Source organism: Electrona antarctica, assembly GCF_951216825.1.
Source record: "Electrona antarctica genome assembly, chromosome: 4".
In the NCBI taxonomy this organism is placed as follows: domain Eukaryota; kingdom Metazoa; phylum Chordata; class Actinopteri; order Myctophiformes; family Myctophidae; genus Electrona; species Electrona antarctica.
The window spans coordinates 48,583,851-48,607,466 of record NC_136809.1 but is presented as its reverse complement, the minus strand read 5'-3'; the positions used below and the strand labels follow the sequence as shown (position 1 = coordinate 48,607,466).

General features: G+C 42.5%; 1 protein-coding gene across 1 annotated transcript; it reads right to left on the bottom strand.

The window, feature by feature from the left end:
- Positions 1-108: 108 nt before the first annotated feature.
- Positions 109-23,279, bottom strand: ldlrb (low density lipoprotein receptor b). Its single transcript, XM_079500365.1, has 18 exons — positions 22,839-23,279; positions 12,014-12,136; positions 11,482-11,613; positions 10,551-10,925; positions 10,000-10,122; positions 9,748-9,870; positions 9,264-9,386; positions 8,817-8,945; positions 7,363-7,534; positions 7,014-7,241; positions 6,129-6,247; positions 5,592-5,731; positions 5,115-5,253; positions 4,393-4,545; positions 3,430-3,603; positions 2,458-2,535; positions 1,761-1,921; positions 109-1,369 (listed from the first exon to the last, which is right to left on the bottom strand). The coding sequence occupies exons 1-18, from the start codon at positions 22,927-22,929 to the stop codon at positions 1,331-1,333; spliced, it is 2,622 nt and encodes an 873-aa protein (XP_079356491.1). The 5' UTR covers positions 22,930-23,279; the 3' UTR covers positions 109-1,330.
- Positions 23,280-23,616: the final 337 nt, after the last annotated feature.

Here is a 23,616-nt window from a genome sequence, read left to right as displayed (position 1 = left end):
TCTGACTTAGAAAATTCAGCAGCTTCTCTTCCTGCAACTTAAACCTTCCTTGAACCCTCAACTCTGAATCAACATAATTACAAAATAACTACTCACTCACTCACAGAAAATGGTAAAGAAAAATATATTTAGTTTTAGATATAATTATTAGTCTTGTGCAAAACAATAATAGATGCCAATGAACATTGTGGCTTTGCCATGAGAACCAACATAAATGAACAACTCTGAAGCCATGAGAAGCGTAGGCAACAAGGCAAATTACTGTTTTTTATCTTTTGAGTGGGGCAAAAGCACCCGGTAATAACTACCATAGGAGTCAGTTTGAAAGGTGGTGGAGTCCATGATAAGGCATTTATGTACTGTACACTAATAACAGCGAGGTGGATAGGCGGATGTTAATTATTTGAAGGGAAAGGCACAAGATTACTGGTTACACATTAAACGTTCTGTCTAGCATGGACTCCAGAACAACAGAATGAAGCCCATTTGGCCAACGCAGACATCAAGCCAACTTGTGTAGAGATGTTTGTGGCCAAGTGACCAAGCACGTGCCTCGAGTCCTTGTAAAAAATGATAACGCTAGTACCTACTGTAGGTATAATGTGCTCTGCTTATTACAGCACTATAGTCACCTGCCGTATAACATATTATCTACAAACAAAACTATTTTGCCTTCAGTTGATTCTGTGCAAAGAAAGGCTCCGTGTAACATTTCAGCTCAAGGATGTATGACGACAATAATTGTACTGTAACACAGTAAACGCCACGGGGTCAAGCTACTGTATTAATGGATGGTGGTTGTCAGATAAGGATTAAAGCACTGAAGAGATAAGGACCCTCCCCGATCTCTCTCTACTACTACCGTTGAAGGAGGTTGAAACAAAGGAAATGATTTACTTCAATCATGCATTGGTGCACCAGTCCTTCATTCTGATGTCATTCCGTGGTCTTCAAGAAGTCCTGTTCGCAGTTTTTGTTTGTCTTTTATGTGCTAAAAGACAACTACTTAAAGCGTAATGCCATGGCTTACTTCTTCACATTGTACAGATATGTTTTTCTTCTCTGGAGGAGGGGGGGGGGGGGGGAGGGGATCCTTCAGACTTGGACGGCACAGTGCTGAGGTCAAAGATGTAAGCCACACAATGAGGTCATCAGGAAAGGGCAGGGGTGTACCATATTTATACTTCGTCACATGAGGGTCCCACACTCCAAAAAGAACCGTCTTTCAGTAAGCGACAAAGTATACATTTGGCTTAAGCAGCAGCAATAGTCTTTCACGTCAGGAAATCTCTCTTTTAATGGCTTAACAATGGTCTTCTTCATCTCCGGATCAAGCAACGTCCATGTCCTCCATGCTCACCATTTGCCTCTGCAAAAGATTTAGCCAAGAAAACGCAACCAATGAGCCAAGAAATAACACAATATTCATAATCTTTCAGACTAAAAAAAAACAAGTATGGGATATGGTGTAATTGTCATACGACAGCATTGATAATAAACTAACGGCTTGGCATTAACCCATTCTGAACAGGAACCCCTTTTGGTGTTTTAACTAAGCATTATGTTATACTTTAGCCATTGAAAAATAGCAGATCTACAAGCTCATAGCGCGCCACCGAGTGGCGCGCTACGAGCTTGTAGGTCTGCTATTTTTGAAAAATCGTAAAAATGCGGCACAAATCTTTGAATATATATTCTTTCAGAGCGAACGTTTTTTTTTATTTCAACGTCAGGCCTAAATGGGTTGAAGTAAAGGGTACCTGGGGGTAAACGTAGCCCTCCGAAGCGGTCCTGCAGATGTAGACTTCATCCTCGGTCGTCTTCTGGTACACTGGGTTGTCAAAGTGGATGGTGTTGGTGTTCCGCAGGCGCCAGTGCCTCCATAGCAGCACGGCTCCAAACAACACCACACACATAATCACTATGGGAAGACAGACGGAGAATCAAAGGGTTATTAATTATAATGACTTGGAGATTAAATCCAAACACAGATTTGATTCATGAATATGCTGCTGTGCGGTGTTCAATTTACAATTTAGGCAATTTAGCAGACGCTCTTAATCCAGAGCGATTTACAGTAAGCAAGAACACCACAAGGTAATACATCATATGCATAGAAATAGTCATCAAGGATCATAAGTAAGCTAAGAACCCAACATCCGTCTAACAGTAGAATATCTGTGCAATGAAACTAGTACCACTATAGAATGTCTACATAATATGCTATCTAAATGACATATTTTAGCCTTTGCATATGCCTGCAAGGTCGTCGAGGCTAGGGCAAGTGCTACGGCATGTTCATGAATGCCACCTGCAACTAGTCAACGAGATAAAGACACGTACTTAGTTGTTCGCCAGGGTGTCACACATCGAAGATAGCCAATCGACATGCTCACACCGGCTCACATCGAGCTATAAATCAGGAATAAGTCTGCTCGATTTAAATGTGCCACTTACTTATTGGCATCACTATGTAGAGAGCGGCGTGGGACGACTCCACCTCGTTGGGCAAGGCTGCGTACTTGTTGTTGGCTGCTGTTGACAGAGCACAGAAAAAAAGTGTTTGAAGTTATTACAGCATAGATCAAAGGTTTAACCGATTAAGCCCCATTTACAGTTGGGTGCCACCGATATTGTCCCTTATCATTTGACCCATTTAGGCCTGACCTCAACATTTTAAAAAAATCCTTCTAAATCCTCCAGTTTTCTGAAATAAATATTTTCACGATTTTTCAAAAATAGCAGACCTACAAGCTCGTAGCGCGCCACTCGGTGGCGCGCTATGAGCTTGTAGATCTGCTATTTTTCAATAGCTAAATTATAACATAATGTTTAAAACACCAAAAGGGGTTCCTGCCCAAAATGGGTTAACTGTCCTTTTGCGCAGATCACGCAAACCTCAGCAAAAAGAAAAAGGACAATATCGATGGCCTCAAACTGTATGCTTCCGCAACGCACGGAGAGAACGGACAGCCTGTCCATCTTTAAGCTCTATTTTAGACTTAGGCGTACGTACAACTGTGAAAATGGCCAATCTACAAGCTCACAACGTGTCACAATGCAATGTGTTGTGAGCTTTTAAATGTGAACACCGAGTCACCATCACTACACCATGTTTGGGGCAGCCGTATCCGAGTGAGTAGTAGTGAGTAGTCTGGTGATCAGAAGGTTCCACACATAATAACAATATCTCAGATTTATATCCACATGTTCCTCCCTGAGACACTTAAACACCCCCCCCCCCCCCCCCACACACACACACACACACACACTTAAACCCAAACAACTCCGCCCGGAGCACCCATTACGACTATCTGAACAGCCATTCATCTGGGTGAAGCTGAAACTGAATTTCCATTAACAAAAGAGGTCTCCACGTCCCCCCTGGAGTTACACTGATCTGGATCTCTAGACCTTGCTGTACCGTACCTTGAACAGTGATCTCAGGCTCCTGTGGGCTCTGAGTGGAGGCCTGGTCGGAGTCCTGGGGCTGGATATGGGGTGCGGAAGGAGAGATTGTCGTAGCACCAGGTGGTGTGGTGGTGATTGTAGTTTGGTCGTCGACTGTCGTGTTGTTTACAGAAGGAGGGGCAACAACTGGGCCTGTTGGAAGAGTATCAGTGAATAGAAGGTACATGTCAGCTCACAGTTTAATAATAATAAATACAATCACACACGTGTGAAGTGAGGGGCACCTACTAAACAAACATTACCAGGGGAGAAATGTGCTCTAAAACAAACATTAAAAGTCCATAGACTTTGTTACTTTAGAGTAGTAGTTGTTAACCCATTTCGACCTGACACCAGATTCTACAAATGTCTTCTAAATCCTGACAGTTTTCTGAAAAACCTATGTTTCTATGTCAGTGGTTCCCAAAAAATTATAAATTGGCCGCCGACCCCCCCATCTGAAAATATGTAGTTCCAGTGACCACCCAGAAGCAAAGATTTGAGTTAAAACGCTCGCTCTGAAAGAATATATTCAAAGATTTGTGCCACATTTTCACGATTTAAAAAAAATAGCAGACCTACTGCACTTGGTGCCGCGCTATGAGCTTGTAGATCTGCCATTTTTCAATAGCTAAACTATAACATATTGCTTAAAACACCAAAAGGGGTTCCCGCTCAAAATGGGTTAAGGTGGCCTTACACTAGCCGATTTTTTTCAATTTGAAATCTGATAGCACCACACACTACAGGATAATCGGAGCGGGGCAGAGCAAATATCAAACATTCTTGATGTTGATCGGGCCGATCCCGATCGCGCTTTGAGCGGTCGGGCACCCCCCCCCCCCCCCCCCCCCCCCCCCGAGCGTCAAAAATGCCCGATTATCGGCTAGTGTAAGGCCACCTTAAAATGCAGTTCTTTCGGTGTGAATGCAAGAAACTTACCAGCCACACATTTCCTCATGTCAGCTGCTAGGACCATGTCATCAGAACAGGCACAGGTGTACCTAGCGGACTGCGGGTTGATGTAAGGGGCAGGCAGACACAGGAACTCACAGCCTCCGTTGATATGATTGTGCTCTCTGCACCAGTTCGTTACTGTCAAGAGGGAGATATTACAATTATTATTAGGGGAAAGAATTATTACGAGAGTGAGAGAGAGAGAGAGATAGAGAGAGAAGGCCTGATAATGGTTTCAATTTGACATTTGTAGGGTTGTCACAATTATTACATAATCGTCTAATCGCAATTATTTGAGATAATGGCATTTTTTTTGGTCATAATTGTTTCCATGTTGAAAGATGTTCATACATTATAAAAGCAGAAATAGCAGATCTACAACACATAAGCTTGTAGATCTGCTACAAGAAGATCAGCTATTTCCGTTGTTTTTTTGCTTTAAAAAAAAAAAAGTATACATTTTATAAACATTCCAGTCATTTCTTGGGATATTTAAGTTATTCGTCATAATCTGCCTGCAATTTTAGCCTAAAAGGCTAACAGAAATGTAATTTCTATTCATAATATTTCAATGTTCCAAAAACACAATTGAATCCTTAATCGCAGTTATCTGTGTGACAATGAATCGTCAACTTAAATGTGTCATGGTGACAGCCCTAGACATTTAATTTGCTGTGGTGTTGCAGTCCAGTGAAGTTGTAGCATACCAGAGGTCGGCTGCTTGAGGCTGTGATACAGAACAATGTCCTCCGGCTGGTTCAGGTCTCCGGCTAGCTCAGTGATATCATCTCCCGTCACACGGCTGGCACTCATTACCGTTGATTCATCAGTCCAGTACACCCTCTCCTATATATGAAAGCGGAAAATGTTTAGTTGTTTCTTGTTAGACTAATCAATTTAAATAGAAATGTCTTTATTTGAATCGTCTTTTGTTGGCGGTTTTGGCTTAGTCAATTAACTACTCATACTGATTTCACGGCTTTCTGGGTTTAGAACTAAGTCCAGTTGAATGGGGTGAAGTAATACTCTTGAAGCTGACTAATGTGCCAAGCTCAGTAGAGGGTGTATACATAATAACACTTTTGGAAAACAATAAATACAATAAAGCAGCATATGAATGAATATATGAACTGTCAGAAAAACGTGCGCCAACATAAAAATCACCATTTAACATCACTACTAACCTCAAAGACAGCGATAGAGATTGGGTGGATTAGTTTTTTCTCATCGTAGATCAGGTTGTGTCTTGAACCTCCATTCACATCGATGCTGGAGATGGTGTGCATCTTGGAGTCCACCCAGTACAAACGCTGGTTGACCGTGTCTGTTGTACGGACAAAGATAGTTACGAGTTTTGGACAAACTGCATACAGTAAAAGTAAGACTCTGTTCATTTAACACTCTTTGAGTCATCCATTTTTAACTCTGAGAGTGTGCAAAATGGACCATATAGGTCCATTTATTTTGTACACTCCCAGGGCAGTCTTAAGTACCAGGTCTTATTACTTAACTTAAGACCTGGAGGCGTGATCAATGCCATTTGGCTATTCTGAGTGGCCAAACAGCATTGACCACGCCTCCGGGTCTTAAGTTAAGTAATAAGACCTGGTACTTAAGACACGCATAATACTGCCCCCAGAGGATTTTACTCTCCAAGTTCATCATTCAGTTCTGACTCAACAAATGTTTCCATTTAATGAGTGTAGGAGTATTTTTCTTACCAAAAGTAATGCCATTTGGCCAGGCAATGTTGTCCGTTACCAAGGCAGTGCGGTCAGCACCATTCAGCCCACTTCTCTCAATCCTGGCCTCATCGCTCCAGTCAGTCCAATACATGAAGCTTGAGGAGGAAAAGAGATAAATCAATTCACCAAACATTTAGGATTATGGGTTTAACACAGTAGCCCTGTCTGCGTCACACAGAGCTACTCCACTACACATACAACAACTATACAATTATCAGATTAAACTGTACAATTGTGATTGATCCAAGATTAAACATATATCATTTTTTTATTCATCCCAGTATTAAAACTAAATTAAAAACTAAAATTGTGGTTCATTCCAAACTGAATTGAAGTTTCCATATATCAGGGTTGGTTGATCATACAGCCAATACGTTCTAAGGAAACCGTGAGTCATTTTTTTCAATCCTAAACTTCATGCAACTGGCTTCAGATTGTTCTTCCATGTAAGCAATAAGCAAACCCATTTAGGACGATTCTACAAATGTCTTCGAAATCATGACAGTTTTCTGATAAACCCGTTTCTATGTCAGTGGTTCTCAAACTATTTCATGTCAAGGACCCCTAGAATTATATGTATTTGGCCTCCTACCCCAATCTCAAAATATGTTGTTCCAGGGACCCCCAGAAGCAAAGATTTGAGTTAAAAATGTTTGCTCTGAAAGATATTCCAAACTTGCGCCACATTTTCACGATTTTGCAAAAATAGCAGACCTACAAGCTCGTAGCGTGGCACTCGGTGCCGTGCTATGAGCTTGTAGATCTGCTATTTTTCAATAGCTAAAGTATAACATAATCCTTAAAACACCAAAAGGGGTTCCCGCCCAAAATGGGTTAAAAGGAAACCTGCATGTTACTCACTTGTGTTCCGGGTCCACAGCAATGGCTCTGGGCTTCCCCAGGTTCTGGCTGATCAGGGTCTTCCTCTTACTCCCGTCCGTGGTGGCCACAGAGATGGTCTTCCTGACGCTGTCGGTCCAGTAGATGTTGCCGTGGATCCAGTCGACAGCGATGCCCTCGGGAGCCTCGATGTCGCTGCCCACCACAACGCTGTGTTGGGAGGAGTCGCCCGCCAGGTCCATCTTGGAGCTGTCAAAAGAGGAAGGATATATAAGCCAATGGGTGTCAAATATTTTCTTGTTGAGGAACCCCCGAATTGAATTAATCATGTCACGGACACCCATTTGAAAAGATATAAATTCTTATTTACCTGTAGATCTTCTTCAAGGAGTTGTCGGACCAGAATATGACATTGCTAGGGATATCCAGATCCAGTGCCACTGCATTCTTCAGCTGGGGGATCAGACGGACATACTCGGTGCGGTCCAGTGTCATCTTCCTCACCTCATGTTTGTTGGTGAAGAACAGGTACGGGACAGCGCCTGGTGAGGATACCATAGCGTTGCCGTCAGGTACAAACCTTGTATCTCCATATTGAAACAATTTTTTTTTTTCGTAAAAAAAAGAATGTCACGCAAAAGAAGTAGCAAAACAATAAATAGCTCTAGAAGCTCCTAAGACGTTGCTTGAAGGATCTGCTATTTTAGCCATTAAAAAAAAAGAAAAGAAAAAAAGATTGAATGTGATAATCTAAGTGGTTAAGTGTGTCTGTGGGTTTTATAAACACGTAACCAATGAACAGTATTAAAAGGAGCTTGTCTAATACCCACATTGGATACATTTGAACACAGGTTCTTTTTTCCCCCATTTTCTGAAAAGCAACAAGGTCGGACAAGGTTTATTTCCACCAATGGTTAACTTTTCATTGGGAAACAGGTATATATATATAAAAAAGCTAATTATACAGTGCCTTTAACCACTTAAATCCTTAAATACTTTTAAGTTTGGGTCCCTCCTTTTATCCAGGGGTGTCCAAACTTTTTTCAAAGGGGGCCATATTATTAAATATTAAAACACCCAAGGGCCAACTACATAATGTACCTTCGGATTTAAACGATTCTATTTAACTAACATCCATTTGTAATATCAGTGTTCTTTTTTGTCAGGTGTGTGCTGTGAACAAAAAGTGTATCTCAGCCTTTTTGTCAGCCTTATGTCACATTACCAAATGTAACCAAGCAAGCAAGGTCAAAAAAAAGAAAAAAAATACAAATAAATACAAGGAACACTGACAAATTATACTCTGGGAAATGCCCAGGTTAAAAAACGTTCATGTAAAAATGTCCCATAATGTTGGGCGGGCCCTTCATAATACAATTCAGGTATGAAGCTGCGGGCCGTATACAATTTCACTCCAGGGCCACATTTGGCCCGCGGGCCGCACTTTGGACACAGCTGCTCTACAGTCTACACCTAGAAAGAAGCAAGCTCACAATGAGCTTGTAGATCGGCTGTTTTCCCCATGGCGGTTTGCCTATTATAACATGCCCAGAACAGGGAGGGACACTAGGGTGCATCATGTGTTTAACCCATTCAGGCCTGACGTCAAAATTAAAAAAAAAAATCTTCTAAATCCTCCAGTTTTCTGAAATAAATATTTTCACGATTTTTCAAAAATAGCAGACCTACAAGCTCGTAGCGCGCCACTCGGTGGCGCGCTGTGAGCTTGTAGATCTGCTATTTTTCAATAGCTAAAGCATAACATAATGCCAACACCAAAAGGGGTTCCAAAAAATGGGTTAAGATAATGAAGTCAAACAATACCTGATTCAGCCTTGCAGGTCTTTGTAGCAGGGTCTACGTCATAGCCCTCCCTGCAGTCACACTTGTAGCTTCCAGGCAGGTTGATGCAAATCTGACTGCAAATATCTGGATCGATGCACTCATCGATGTCTGTCAGGTAGTGGGAGAAAAGATCATCAGAATGTAAGTCTCAATGGTAGCCGAGTTTATTTAAGCTATCTGTGCGGGGCTGCGTTTAGTAGTAAATTACATTTCCATTCCTTTGAATGGGACATTTAGGAGAGTGGAACAAAAGTTACACCCAGTTTCTTTACTATGGGTTGGTTGAAACCTCAAACAACCATTAACATCATGTCATTTTGTTGTTGTGTTGCGACAGGGCTTCCACTACTAGTGTACATGTCTCATTTGGGTCTCCATTTCACCGCCTGTTTAAATGGTCATGAACAATGGAGTCAGTCCTCTTACCTTCACAGGTTTTCTTGTCCATTGTCAGGCTGTATCCAGCAGGGCAGGAGCAGTTGAAACCGAGCTTTAGGTCGTTACAGAAGTGAGAGCAGCCTCCGTTGCCAGTCGAGCACTCATTCTTGTCTATGAGAAATCAAATATAAAAGTATAAGACCAGTCAATGGTAGGGTTCATGACAAACCTTTTCCATATGGCAGCTACCTCTTTCAAACCGCTAACTATCTTGGGCAGTAATCCTCGACTACTTGGCTTGCTATATTCTTGTCATATTTTCCAAGCCAAGATATGTTTTTTCTTTTCCCCCCGAATGATGGTATGTGGAGCAGAAGAACCGAGTGAGTGTATTCCCAATTCTTGGAACTCTTCTCAAATCACACATATATACAGAGTGCTTGAATTACACAATATTTACTAACCAAGTAAGGAAAAAAGGAAGGAAAGCCGTGTTTCTATACAAGGTTATATAATATGACATTTTACTTACTACACTCTTTGATAGGTTCATCTGACCAGTCTTCACAGTCTCTCTGTTTATCGCACACCTTCTCGATGCCAATACACTCCCCACTGTGACACTGGAACTTAGATGGGCCTTCACACACATTCACTGAGGAGGAGAGTAGACAGATACATCTGCGTTAGATAGATGCCTCATACGCAGACATAACACATTGGTAGGCACATTCATCTGGGTCTTAACTGCTTATAATATATCTGTGTTGGATATGAGAATCACCATTGCGACAGTCAATCTCGTCACTGTGGTCGCCGCAGTCATATTCTTTGTCACACTGCCGGCTGCCATGGATACAGTGACCATCGTTGCACTGGAACTCATCTGGTCGGCAGGTAGGACGAGCTGCAAAAATAAAACAGGACGTTGTCGCCGTTTTAATGTATTTATTGAAAGATCTTTTCAGTTAAAATGGACTGAAAACTCATTGCAGTTCAAGAATTCGAGAGTCACCACGATACCAGCAATACAGAAGTGGGGTCGTGAAAAAGGTTCTAAAAATCAGACCCTTTCTGAACTGAGTGGTGCTGTACTGTACTGTACTGTACTTGTACGTGTGTGTGTGTGTGTGTGTGTGTGTGTGTGTGTGTGTGTGTGTGTGTGTGTGTGTGTGTGAGTGTGAGTGTGTGTGTGTGTCACAACAGTGACACTTGGTGGTGTATTTCCATACTCAGACATACAGACATTTCCGTGTGCAGACACAGACATTGCTGCGTATAGGAGTGGCTAGCACCACTCAAAAAATGTAAATGCTCAAAACGAGGATTGCTTACTGCAGTTTGCTTCGTCCGACTGATCCCGGCAGTCCATGCCGCCGTCACAGCGCCAGGAGCCGTGGACACACTCCCCGCTGTCACAGTGGAACTCTTGGGCGCCACACGGCCTCTCCGTCTTCTGCGGCCGACCCACGCAGTTCTCGGGCCACTCGTCGGAGCCGTCGGCGCAGTCCCGGTCTCCGTCGCACGCCCACAGGGCGGGCACGCACACCGTGTTGTTGCACTGGAACGTGCCCACGCTGCAGGTGGCGGCGGGACAGGCGGACTCGTCCGAGCCGTCCGTGCAGTCGTTGTCCTCGTCGCACACGAAGGACGAAGACACGCACTGCCCGTTGGTGCAGCGGAACTCGTCAAGGGAGCATGTCTTAGCCGCTGAGGGTGTACAGAGTATATATGAATCTTCTGTCTATTTTGTTTTTTTTAAACTGCCTATTTTATCTTCATTTTGTTTGCCTGTGCTTATTCATCATTATTTAGAATTCATCTTTGTCTTTTTTTATTGGCCCCTACACTGGAATTACCTTTGGGATCAATAAACTATCCATTAGGGCATTAAGCAACTAGTCGACTAGTTTACTAGTCGACTAGTAAATCCACTAGTCGACCTTGTTGGTACTAGTTGACTAGTTGATAAGAAAAAAATATATATATTATTTATTTATTTAAGTTTATAAAAAAAAAAGAGGCAACTAGTCAACTAGTAAAAATGACTAGAAGTGAATCCATCTATCGGCTTGTGTTTGGATTAATGGATTAACCACTTTGAACGTGATGTCCCTATTGTTGGCATGTCATGCTGTAGGTGAAAATGTTTGATATTTTAAGAAGGAAATTCAGAGATCTGCTGTTCTATTTTTTAAAAGAGGGCTTAAGTTCATTACTTTCTACCCTACTAGTAGATAAGATACTATAATAAATAATATCTTACTGCAGTTCTGCTCATCAGCTGCATTGAGACAGTCAGCCTTGCCATCACATGCCCAGCCTGCAGGAACGCACTGTCTCCTGGTTGTCCCGCTCATCCCACAGTTGAACTCAGTAGACAGACAGCTCCTGGCCGCTGATGGGAGAAACAGGAAGAAGCAGAGAAAGGAATTCCGTTATTGATCAATAATGGATGAGTCACGTTTCTGCTTTTTCTTTCACATATTTGCAGAGCCGATAAGGCTACTGTACATACAGGGTTTGGTTTAATGACCTACAGTATGACTACATTTATGGTGTACATTTAGTCGATCATTTACCACACACACTACTGTACTACAGTAGCTACCTTTTGTGATTTGCAGTAGACTGGCATTCAAATGATTATGTTAATCAAGTGACAGCTTCCGCCCTAGTTCTGTTTATGTCAAACATTCAAATAAAAGGAGGACTGGTACAGTACTTTCTTTTCTTAAATGTGCATTTACACTTCAATACAAAATGAACTAATGAAGTACTGTATGCATTATATTTACCGCAGCTAGTAGGCAGCTCATCAGTTCCATCGCCACAGTCGTCACTTTCATCACACACCCATCTGTTGGTGATGCACTTGGAATTTCCACAGCGAAACTGCCGTGAGTCGCATGTTACTCCATCTATGTATAAGAAAATACAGTGTTCACAATAGGTCCATAAACAAAACAGACAATAAAACACAGATAGCCTATGTGTACCAGACTATTTTCACTCCATAAGGCTGAGATAATTTAAAAACATATAAACATTGCCTCCAGTGTTGCCTCCAGAAGCAAGGAAAGCCTTGCATAACCCTGTGTGATCCCTACCCTGTTAAGGCCATGATTAACACATTCTTTGACTGCTTCAGTCTACACATGAATCTCAACAGAACATTCCTCGACACAGCATGAAAGGTAAAGTACATGACAGTGAGTGCACATACACGGCACGCTCATATAGACGCTCACCAATACCCTCCAGGTAAAGAGAGACAGAGAGCAGAGACAAAGAGTTCTTATAATTGTCCCCCTGCAGCAGGGAAATCTCTTCTTGGCTGTTAGTGGTTTCATTGTGAACAAGTGAGCACTGAGCACGGTAAAGTACTGTATGCATCTTGTATACATACAGGGTTTGGTTTAATGACCTATGACTACATTTAGTCGATCATTTACCACACTACTGTACTACAGTAGCTACCTTTTCTGATTTGCAGTAGATAGTAGATGCATCGATCTTTTATACCCTACCTCTACCTGGCAGGTTAAAACAAAACCACCAGATTAGCATTTGAATGCCTGAACTGCGCGAACGTAAACGAGGACAGGCAAGATAAGACTGAAGAGCATTTTCACTCTTTCTGTCTTGAGCCGAGTTCGAGGAGGTGTGAGAATGTTCCCACTGTCACTAAACACTGTGGGAAGGAACACTGGGACGATAGTGAGAGAGACAACTTTTTCATGTTGTTTGTGAATACATTCATGTGAGGATGTTAATGATAGTCACTATAATTCATAATATCAAATCTTAAGGCTCATTCATAGTCTGGATTTTCGGTGGTGAGGTGACCACCGCTCTGGTGGTGAGCTGACCACCGGAGCTGAAATAACGTTGAGCGGTGGTGAGTAAAAACAGAGAGAAGGGCTGGGGCGGTGGCAGTGGTTTGCTCTTCACCGCGGCTTGTGACGTCATGTTGTAGTTCGGTGGGCACCTCACCACCGAAAATCCAGACTATGAATAATGCTTTACACCCTCTCATCTCTACCTGATGAAAACCCCTGTTATGAGTGTTTGATAGTGAATTATGAACACATTATGTCAACACAAGTCCCCCACAAGTCCTATCCTGGTTAAGTTAATATACAACCATGATGACTACACATTAAAGTGTCAAGATAAAGATTACAAAATGGTGTGAAACAAACCACACAGTTACACATGCAGTGTATTGCTCCATCTGGGATTAACCATTATATAATTAGTGACACTTCCTGGAAACGGATACGTCACTTGTGGACTTTTTCTAAAGAGGGAAAACCTTTCAAGTGACACACCCAGGATTTTTAAAAGGTTTGAGGCCAAAAAAATAATCTTATATAATAGTCTTATTTTAGGCTTCAGGGGTTCTCAACCTAGGGGTCATTTTTTTGCAACTGAATGTCTAGTACATACATAGTACATGCATACACTTTCCTTAATCATTAAATCTGGTTTCAGACGTTCAGTATATATATTTATGATGCATTTTCTGTATTACAAGTAAGACGCGCGAACGCGGGAAGCGAACGCAGCTCGTAAATTGCAAAAACAACAATTAGAATAAATTACGTAATTTTTTAAGTTCTCTTTTTTTGTGTTTAAGTTTTTTTTTTAAGTTAAGTTTTTCTTTCCTTTGTAAGCTTTTTATTTTTAAGTTTTTTTTAAGTTAAGTTTTGTGTGTGTGTGTGTGTGTGTGTGCATGCGTGCGTGCGTGAGTGTGTGTTTTTCTTTCCTTTTAAAGTTTTTCCTTTTTAAGTTTTTTTTTTAAGTTAAGTTTTTTTTAAGTTAAGTTGTGTGTGTGTGTGTGTGGGTGTGCGTGCGTGCGTGCGTGCGTGCGTGCGTGCGTGCGTGTGTGTGTGTGTGTGCGTGCATGTGTGTGTGTGTTTTTGTGTGTGATACAGCTGCGCCCTCTGGTGGTGGGCGGGTGGTGTTACAGCGGGACAGACAGACACACACACAGTCACACAGACATGATCTGCTGGGTCTCATAGTAAATGCTCACTGCGTTCGCAATTAAAGTTATTGTAGCGGTCAATTTGTATTGGGCATCTATCTATGCTGGCAGAACCCCTGCCAGTGCCAGCATAGATAGATGACCTCTGGGTGATCTCAGAGACCCCACCAGTCAAAGCAACGGTGCTTTGACTGGTGCTCTGGTGACACCAGAGTGAGAGCACACGGGAGAGGCCATGGGTCACGGCCCTCATCAGAGCAAAGTGAGCTTTCTGCTGCTCTAACATTCCTTTGTGCCCTCAGGCAGGCCAGCATGCTGCTGTAGTAGGCAAATAAAGAAGACTATCCCTTTAAAGACAATAGGATCATGGGAGGAGTTTGGCCATCACACCACCGGCAGCCGATTGGCCCCAGCAGGGTGACATTGACATTCTTCAGATCAGCATCATCACAGTGACTCAATACCACTTGAGTACAAGTATCAATACCACAAATTCCACAATATAAAGAAGACCGTTACAAGTAAAAGATCTGTATTGAAAATGTTACTTCAGTCAGTAAAAGTACACTAGTATTGGTGTCGAAATATACTTAAAAGTACCGGGGTAAATGTTCCATTGTTACTTTCCATCCACTGCTTAGGACTTCAAAGAGCTTAGACTGTGTGTGGATAGATACCGGCTGCCCTTTCAGTTGAAATAGCAACTGATGCCACTGCAACAACACACAGTGACACGCCCACCCTCCACCACACATACAGTACACCACCTGGCCTCAGAAAAATAAAGATGACCAGGATGCGATCATAATTGTGATTCATAAACGAAAACCCAACTGATCCTCGTCAGTCGTCATGATCATGTCATCCAGAGTAACCGCTCCACCACCACAGAAGGCACAGATCAAATCCATACAGTACAGCCACCTCCATCTCGTCTTGCATTATTGGCCATTATTGTCTAGAGTAGACTCTAGAGAACTCTGGGTGATCCTGGAAGAAATTCCCATCCTCCCTATGCTATGTCTTTCACCCCACTTATTACTCTTGGCTACCATAAACCCATGTTTCCACTTACACACCCCCCCACACACACACACACACACACACACACGTGGCTGAATCAGACCAGGCGTGGTGCCAGTGGGAGGTTCTGGGAATGGAATAGAGTTTTCCCAGCATCGTTCAGCTGACCTTGGAGAGAAGCAGTGACAGTTTCACATGGAAGGCCCTCTGTTGCTCGAGACTTATCAGGTAAAGTGCAAGTGAAAATTGAGAAGCTGCCCCTATCACGCACACACGTGCACAGCTCATTTCACTTGAGAGAGCGGTCAAATGGATGGTGGTTTCCTCTGTCCTCAAAGCCCCATGTCTCACATAGCCAGATGATCACAGCTGGCTGCTAACAAAACATGCATACACCTAATTGCTTTGAAACTTAAATCGTATCGCGGCGTCCACATTATGAAGGACTGCCGGGCCTAGTCTTTGCATTAGTTCCACAATGCAGTCATTTATTTACTTTTATAATAAAAATTGTTTTTCCACCCAGGTCTATAGAGGGTATGCACATGCAGAAAGTGAATGGCAAGTCGAGTGGCAAAATGAGTGAGTTTAATGTCGCTTATCGTCGTTTAATGCAATCAAATTCAAGTTTTCTGTTCGGATGTTTGGGCTGTCAAGGCCAGAAAGTAGTTTTTTGCCACTCAGTAGGTGTTCCTACATAACTTCCGGGTTTGATGATGATGACACGCGCATACCCTCTAGCTCCCTACGTTGAATTTAAAGGGGCATTCCACTCATTTTACTGTGTCATTAATATACCTTAGAGCAGTTGTCTGGAAATAATAAAAAAAAGTCCCCCCATTCTGTGTTTCCTAGAACTGTAAGTATGCAAAAAATCATTAACATGTTGAAACACATCTTGATGACATCATCAGATGTGTTTCACCATGTTAATGATTTTGTTCAGACCTCCAGTTCTAGGAAACACAGAATGGGGGGACTTTATTATTTCCACACAACAGCTCTAAGGTATATTAATGACGTATAGTAAAATGTTGAAAATGAGTGGAATGCCCCTTTAAGTTATGTCCCCAGTGCCACACAGATGTTATCAGTCGCAGGCAGGCAGAGATCTCCATCTGACAGGAAGCATGTACTACCTATACTGTAGAAACCACCAACCGTCTTTCTGAGGCAGGAAGCTCCTTCTGTCTGTCATACACAGTCATGTTCAACTGCATATCTACACCTACATCGCTAACTTTGTATCGCTATGAGTAGTTTCACCAGCTACACTTTTTTTTATAGTATTATTTAGTATTATGGTGCTAGTAACAACAACAATTAAAACGATAACAGCCTTTACTAGTAGTAGGCTGGAGGGTGTGTTGTTACTGTTGTTTTATGGTCGTTTGAATTAATTAATTTGTCACGAGTTGACTCTCATACACCATTAGTGGTGCATTCAATTAATCGATATGGCAATATATCGATAGAACATCCGGACTATAGGTGAATCGATCGAGAGGCTGCTGTATCGATACGGCAATTAATTATCTGGGTGATCAGTGTTGACAAACATAAACTCTGTTTAATGCCATCAAAGCCAGTCTTGCAAGTTGCAATGCACTCCCTTCCCAGACCCCTTGTTAGGATGTTTAGACATTTTATTTTAATTTAAAGATCTTTGTGGGCGTGAAAGTGTTTTATTGTATTTGTGCAACATGGTCATTATATTTGAATAAACGCATAATCGATATATATCGTATGTATGCGATGTGTCGTGATACACATCTATCGTGAGATTGCAAGCAATATCCACCACTATACACTATAGCTGTTCTGTGCACATTTGTAGGCATACGCAACTCAATCTCTTGTGTGAGGCATTTTGTACCGTGAATGAAAATTAAAAAAGGTCAGATGATTCCGTTTACTTATTAACCAGAAACTGGAGTCTGTCGCACGTCCGTATCATGGCGTTGCCATGCCTGCCAATCATGTGATCCATGATAGACCATATGATGGAAATAGGAACCAATGTGAACGTTTCTTCTTTTTTTACAGGGCTTTTATCATCATCCATAAAACACACGACTGATGGATGCTCTACTTACTAGACCGAAAATGACATTTCACCTCCGGTAGACTGTATGTACATACAGTAATATTATGTTTGACTTCTAGGTGGTGACTAAACAAACGAGATAATATACTGTCTCGTGTACAGTGTACACAGTACAGAGGAGGTCAGAGAACCTTTATGCATGACTTCCCTTTGCCCTAAATTAATCTGCATCGTTTTTGCAGGAATTTTTAAATTACTTTTCCCTGAAAACAAGCGACCGGCCAACATAGAAACAATGACATGGGCAGCAACGGCAACTCATTGCTCAGTACGTTGTTGATGTTGTGCAGGTCTAAAAATGAAATCCCATCACCTGATTCACAATCACTAGGGCTGTCATGATTAATCACGAATGTAACTTGACCATTAATTGAATGGTCACACAGATAATTGCGATAACAGAAATAGCAGATCTACAACACGACACTTTGTGACGTGTTGTAAGCTTGTAGACCTGCTATTTCTGTTATCTTTGAAACATGGAAGCGATTATGACGATTATGCAAAATAAATTGTTATCATCTGAAATAATTGCGATTATGTACTAATTGTGACAAACCACACAATCACATTTATTTCTACCTCAGAACTAACGAGGTGGAAAGCCACCTGTTCTGCTGCTTGCAGAACAGAGCTGGGAGGCACAAACGTCTTTCTAGCTGGTTCTTTCCTGCTAACATGCAGGCTGGCAGTGACTGTACAGTATTGTGCTGCTCTGCAGGTGGAAACGAAGGCCTACCGAGAGTAGATACAATCTGGACTGCAGAAGACGCACTCAGACACTTCCGTCTGCATGTTTGTGTGTCTGTCTGTCTGTGTCCTTGTATGGAGATAGATATCTGTATCTTTCTGCCTGTGTGTCTGCTGTGTCCCTTTTATCCCCATATTATGGAGGTCCCTGATGCCACCATTATGACGTCATAGAACGGATGCTGACGTCATATTATGTTGTACCTGCCAACAGGCACGACGAGTGCAACGGGTCCCGGTACTCTTACTGACAACCGGTACAACAGGTTGCCCAATGCTTTACCGAAGGCTGGATGGATGCGTTCCCAATGGGCATCGCCCAAGACGCCCATCACTTGATTGACTTTTGCACTCCTCGATGTACATACAATGCCACTTCTTGTAGATAAAACAAAAGGAGACCTGTATTGTGTACAGTTCCTCCGGCAAGAGTGTCTCAATTCAATTAGGTTAACTCTTCCTGCTGCTGAGAAACAGCCTCCTCCTTCGAGATGCTATTTATACCCGTGGTGTGTAGCAACCTGGACATCACCCCATGGCACGCGCACTGCACACCGACTTACAGCCGCAGACTGAAGTCTAATGCTGTATAAATGTTGTTATAGTCTTGTGACGTTATAATCCTTTCATGTGATGTTGCTGATGCAGGCCTATCTATTGTGTTGTCCTGGCAAGGTTCGCAGGAAAACAAAATCTCCATGGTAATGGACAATATACAATCTAATCTCTTCCAAGACTAAGAATTAAACGAGTTTGACTAGTATTCACTGCACAGCACACTGCCTTCATAAGGAAGGAAGGACTCGTTTCAAAGCAAACATTGTTGTCATATAACTGACACACAGTATCATTCGCCCCCCACAGCACAGACAGACATCTGTGAGTTTATCTGTACTCAAATATGTAGAAGAGCAGCAGTTAATGAATGACTACAACACTGTGCATCAAAGGAACCAGCAGCCTTAACGCATGCTTGCAGATGGTGCTGCACAATGAATGAAAAATGCATTCATCGAAAAAAGATTGAGATCTAGAATCAGACACCTATGCGATTTACAGTACCGGATTTACAGTAAGGCCCCTTGGCTAGACAAAAGTCTTTGCCACGCGGCCGTGTTTTGGTTTAATTTCGGGCCCCGTTTTGGTTTAACCCAGAGGCAGACACTACTCGGCGTACTCGCTGCCCATGGCGGGCTTTAGACTGGATCAGGCTTTCCACAGCAGAGCAGAAGCTCTCAATGTCTTAAAGGGGAAAACCACCCATTTTCAACATTTTACTATGTCATTAATATACCTTAGAGCTGTTGTGTGGAAATAATAAAAAGTCCCCCCCATTCTGTGTTTCCTAGAACTAGAGGTCTGAAAAAAATCATTAACATGGTGAAACACATCTTGATGACATCATCAAGATGTGTTTCACCTAGCCGCAATTTGCAACTCTAGATTTTTTTATAATGGGATGAATCTAGAGTTGCAATACCCTCCATTGACTCCCCACTCATCATTTTGCGTTTGCGATCTGCTTGTCTTAAACGACGTTAAACTCACCAACATTGCAGCTGTAGTCCAAGCTTGAATTATTCTCTTTCAATCTGCAAAGCTTGTTTTTCATAAAAATCCCCCGTAGACATGTTATGAGCTACTTTCTGTCAAGAAGAAGAAATGTTGGAGTTTGGAAGCGCTCGTTTGTATTAAGGGGTCGCGCTGCTGCCTCCTGCATTATGTGCAAATGCGAAACAGATGCATGCAGGGACGTTCAGTGACTTACGACGAGCGCTTCCAAACTCCAGCACTTAGAAAAATAATCACTTGCACAGAATTTCTTGACAGAAAGTAGCTCATAACATGTCTACGGGGGATTTTTATGAAAAACAGGCTTTGCAGATTGAAAGAGAATAATTCAAGCTTGGACTACAGCTGCAATGTTGGTGAGTTTAACGTCGTTTAAGACAAGCAGATCGCAAACGCAAAATGATGAGTGGGGAGTCAATGGAGGGTATTGCAACTCTAGATTCATCCCATTATAAAAAAATCTAGAGTTGCAAATTGCGGCTATGTTTCACCATGTTAATGATTTTTTTCAGACCTCTAGTTCTAGGAAACACAAAATGGGGGGACTTTTTATTATTTCCACACAACAGCTCTAAGGTATATTAATGACATAGTAAAATGTTGAAAATGAGTGGAATGCCCCTTTAACCCGGTCTTAAAAAAATACAATGACTAAACACAAATCTCCCTTGAATTGAATTGCAATACTTCACAATTTCATAATTAAAAAAGGGCTGCAGCCCACCCTAGCCCAACGGTAAATCCGTGCCTGGTGATTTAAGTCAAGCACTTTCATGTTGTTAAAGCCACAGTAGTTGGCTCTCCAGGTGCCTCATTTCGTGTGAGAATCGCGCTACTTGCAGAGTTGATGCTGGATTAGATTCTGGCTGCATTGTTTTTACAAAAAGAGCAGAAATGCATCTGGTCTCATATCACTCTCATTGCTCTGGGGGGGGGGGGGGGGGGGGGGGGGGGGGGGGGTGTCAGATAGTTGGTGGCGGGCGGTGCAGAGTTAAATTAACACCACTTGAACCCTACATATCGGTGGTTCTCCAACCTTTTCATTTCAAGCACGCCCATGAATGACTCTCGGAGTTACACACCTAAGCGTCAGCCCCAGAATAGGGATATAGAGGGTATGTGCAAATTGCGCATGCATAAAGTGAGTGGCAAATTGAGTTTATTTGTTTAACGTCGTTTAACCCATTCAGGCCTGACGTCGAAATTTAAAAAAAAAAGTTTTCTAAATCATGACAATTTTCGGAAAGATTTTTGGCACATTTTAACGATTTTTCAAAAATAGCAGACCTACAAGTTCATAGCGCGCCACTCGGTGGCGCGCTATGAGCTTGTAGATCTGCTATTTTTCAATAGCTAAATTATAACAATGTTTAAAACACCAAAAAGGGGTTCCCGCCCCAAAATGGGTTAATGGTTAATGTGGTTAAACGCTAACGTGACATGGATGCGTTCCAGGATTAACGTAGTTTAATGCGATCAGAATGGACTTTTCTTTTTGGAAAAAGAAAAGTCCAGAAAGTATTTTGTTTTTTTGCCACTCAGTAGGCGTTCCCGCATAACTTCCGGGTATGATGATGATGTCACAAGCATACTCTCTATCATGAGGGTTCAAGTTGTTAATCTTTTCTCCAAAACCAAACAACCTTTAATTCCTACATGATGCCAAGAACGTCCAAATTTGACTGTCTGGAACCATGCCTGGAAAGCAAATGCAAGGCTTAACATCAGGCAAATTAATCACGCTGCCATCTGTAGGCTCATCAGAAGCCGAGCAGCTTGTCTTGGTGACACAGCTCTGCAGTATGGCATGCTTTGATGTACACCAATCAAGGACATGAGCTGACTCAAGTAATCACATCATATACTACTCCAGAGAGAGACCCCCTAACAGAAGCTACAATGTTTTATGAAACACTGCTGCTAGTTAATAAAATCTTGCTTGAAAGTTGAACTGAGTCCAATCAGCCCTGGCCTGCGTGCAGAAGAAAGTGAATGAAGCTTTAGCCTTTAGTAGAGTATCCCATTCCTACATGGTTAAGCCTTATTTGAAATGCATGCTTAGCATGTGTGTGGCACATGACAGCATGTACACAAAACACACAAAGCCAACCCCCCCCCCCCACACACACCCACACACACACAAGCCGATTTCACAGCCAGATGAGGGGCTAAATGGAAAAACTGGACCAAAGTTCTAATCTGGAAAATCTTTTAAAGGAAAACTGAAGATTGGAGGATTACTGTAGCAGCCTGGTGGCCAAAGCCAGGTTAAATGTAAATCTCAGCACACTGGTGGCCTTTAAGGGCATTAAGTTAAGGCCACCCTGACCCACCATAGCCTTTTTCATAGTTTTTTTGTATTGAATACTTTATTAGCAGTTTGCAAAAGAAGAAGTTCTTGAGCTTAGCCCAGATACCCTGGGTAAATATAGATTTCATTTCATTTCATTCATTCCATTTCATTTCATTTCATTTCAAGCACGGGAAAGTACAGTTCAATTCAAGGTCTGCTCTAGCCATGGTTCACATGATGCTCTTGACAGTCATGACTCATGTTTCAGGGCTAGGTCTGCTCAAATGATTTTTGGATACAATTTTCAGCTAAATCATCAAAAAAAAGAAAAGTAACACAGTCATCCCTTTAAAGGACAATTCCGGTTTTTCCTTTTTTCACACAACCGCACCCTTTCCTCCTCTGCTGACATGACAACTTGAGTCCTCCTCCTCATAGACTGTAACATCATACCCACATGAAACCCGACCTCAGACAGTTGAGACCATTCATTCATTAATTTCCAGTAAAGTCATCATAAGGATAATAAGATAATTTATTTATATGGGAAAGAATAGCAAAAAATCAATGGCTACACGGACTGTATATTAATCATCATTATGTAATATAGTTAAATACGTTAGGGGGGGGGGGGGGTGGGGGGGTCAACTCGCATGCCTCGCAGTTTCGTTTCACCATAATTAACCCTCCTCCGCCCCTCCCCCTTAAAGTCAAGTGAAGTCCAGGAGCAAAAATGTAGATTCTGACATTTCAATGTCAGAAATACATCTACGAGAGTCTACATTTTAGGCTAAACGCTGTCTGTCCCTGCATGAACCACATTAAATGAAATGCACACAGAGTGCACAGAGAGAGCATACACTTTAATACAGATTCTCTACTCACCAGCCTGAGCCACACCATGAATCAGCACCACCAGCAGCAGCAGGCAACACGTGGACAGTGCCGAGTTCCCCCGGCGCAACGTCCACAACATTGTCTCTCCTCCTCTTGTCTGGACAGTCAAAGAAATGGATGGACGGATGGATACAAACTAACGAAACAGACCTCCCGCTGTGAACAACACACTGACTGCAGCTGGAACAACTCGGCACAAGCACTGCACAGGTGAGTGAGTGAGCTCTACAGGGATGATGATGGTGTGGGATGAGATGAACGATGGATGGATGAACGTGTCTAGACAGCTCGTGATAGACAGAACTATACACACCGGTACCCTCGAGGCTGCACCGACTGACTGCTACTGCGATGCTACTGCGAGTGCCAGGAAAATATTAGTGCTCTGACTGTGTTTGACTCACAGCTGACCATATTCTAGTGCGAGGTCCTCGGGAGGGGGGCGGGGCCAACAGAGTGGTGTGATAGTTTGAAATTCGACATGAGCGCCGCGGGGGAGGAGCCTATGATACCCATCATCACCACAACTACTGTCTGTTATCACTCTGCTTCCCCACCTCTCCCTCTCTCTCTCCCTCTCTCTCTCTCTCTCTCTCTCGCTCTCTCTCTCTCTCTCTCTCCCTCTCTGTACTGCTGTCCTTAGATCACCCTGTCATCCAGGATCATCCCTCTCTCTCCACGGCCCCACCCCATGTCTCTCTCTCTCTCTCTCTCTCTCTCTCTCTCTCTCTCTCTCTCTCTCTCTCTCCCTCTCTCTCTCCCTCTC

Excerpts from the sequence above, each read along its gene's own strand:
- ldlrb (XM_079500365.1), bottom strand. The coding sequence starts at position 22,929 with ATGTTGTGGACGTTGCGCCGGGGGAACTCGGCACTGTCCACGTGTTGC. Across the intron at positions 8,946-9,263 it reads GGACAAGAAAACCTGTGAAG|ACATCGATGAGTGCATCGAT; the intron begins GTAAGAGGACTG and ends ACTACCTGACAG. Across the intron at positions 5,732-6,128 it reads GCCAAATGGCATTACTTTTG|ACACGGTCAACCAGCGTTTG; the intron begins GTAAGAAAAATA and ends TCCGTACAACAG.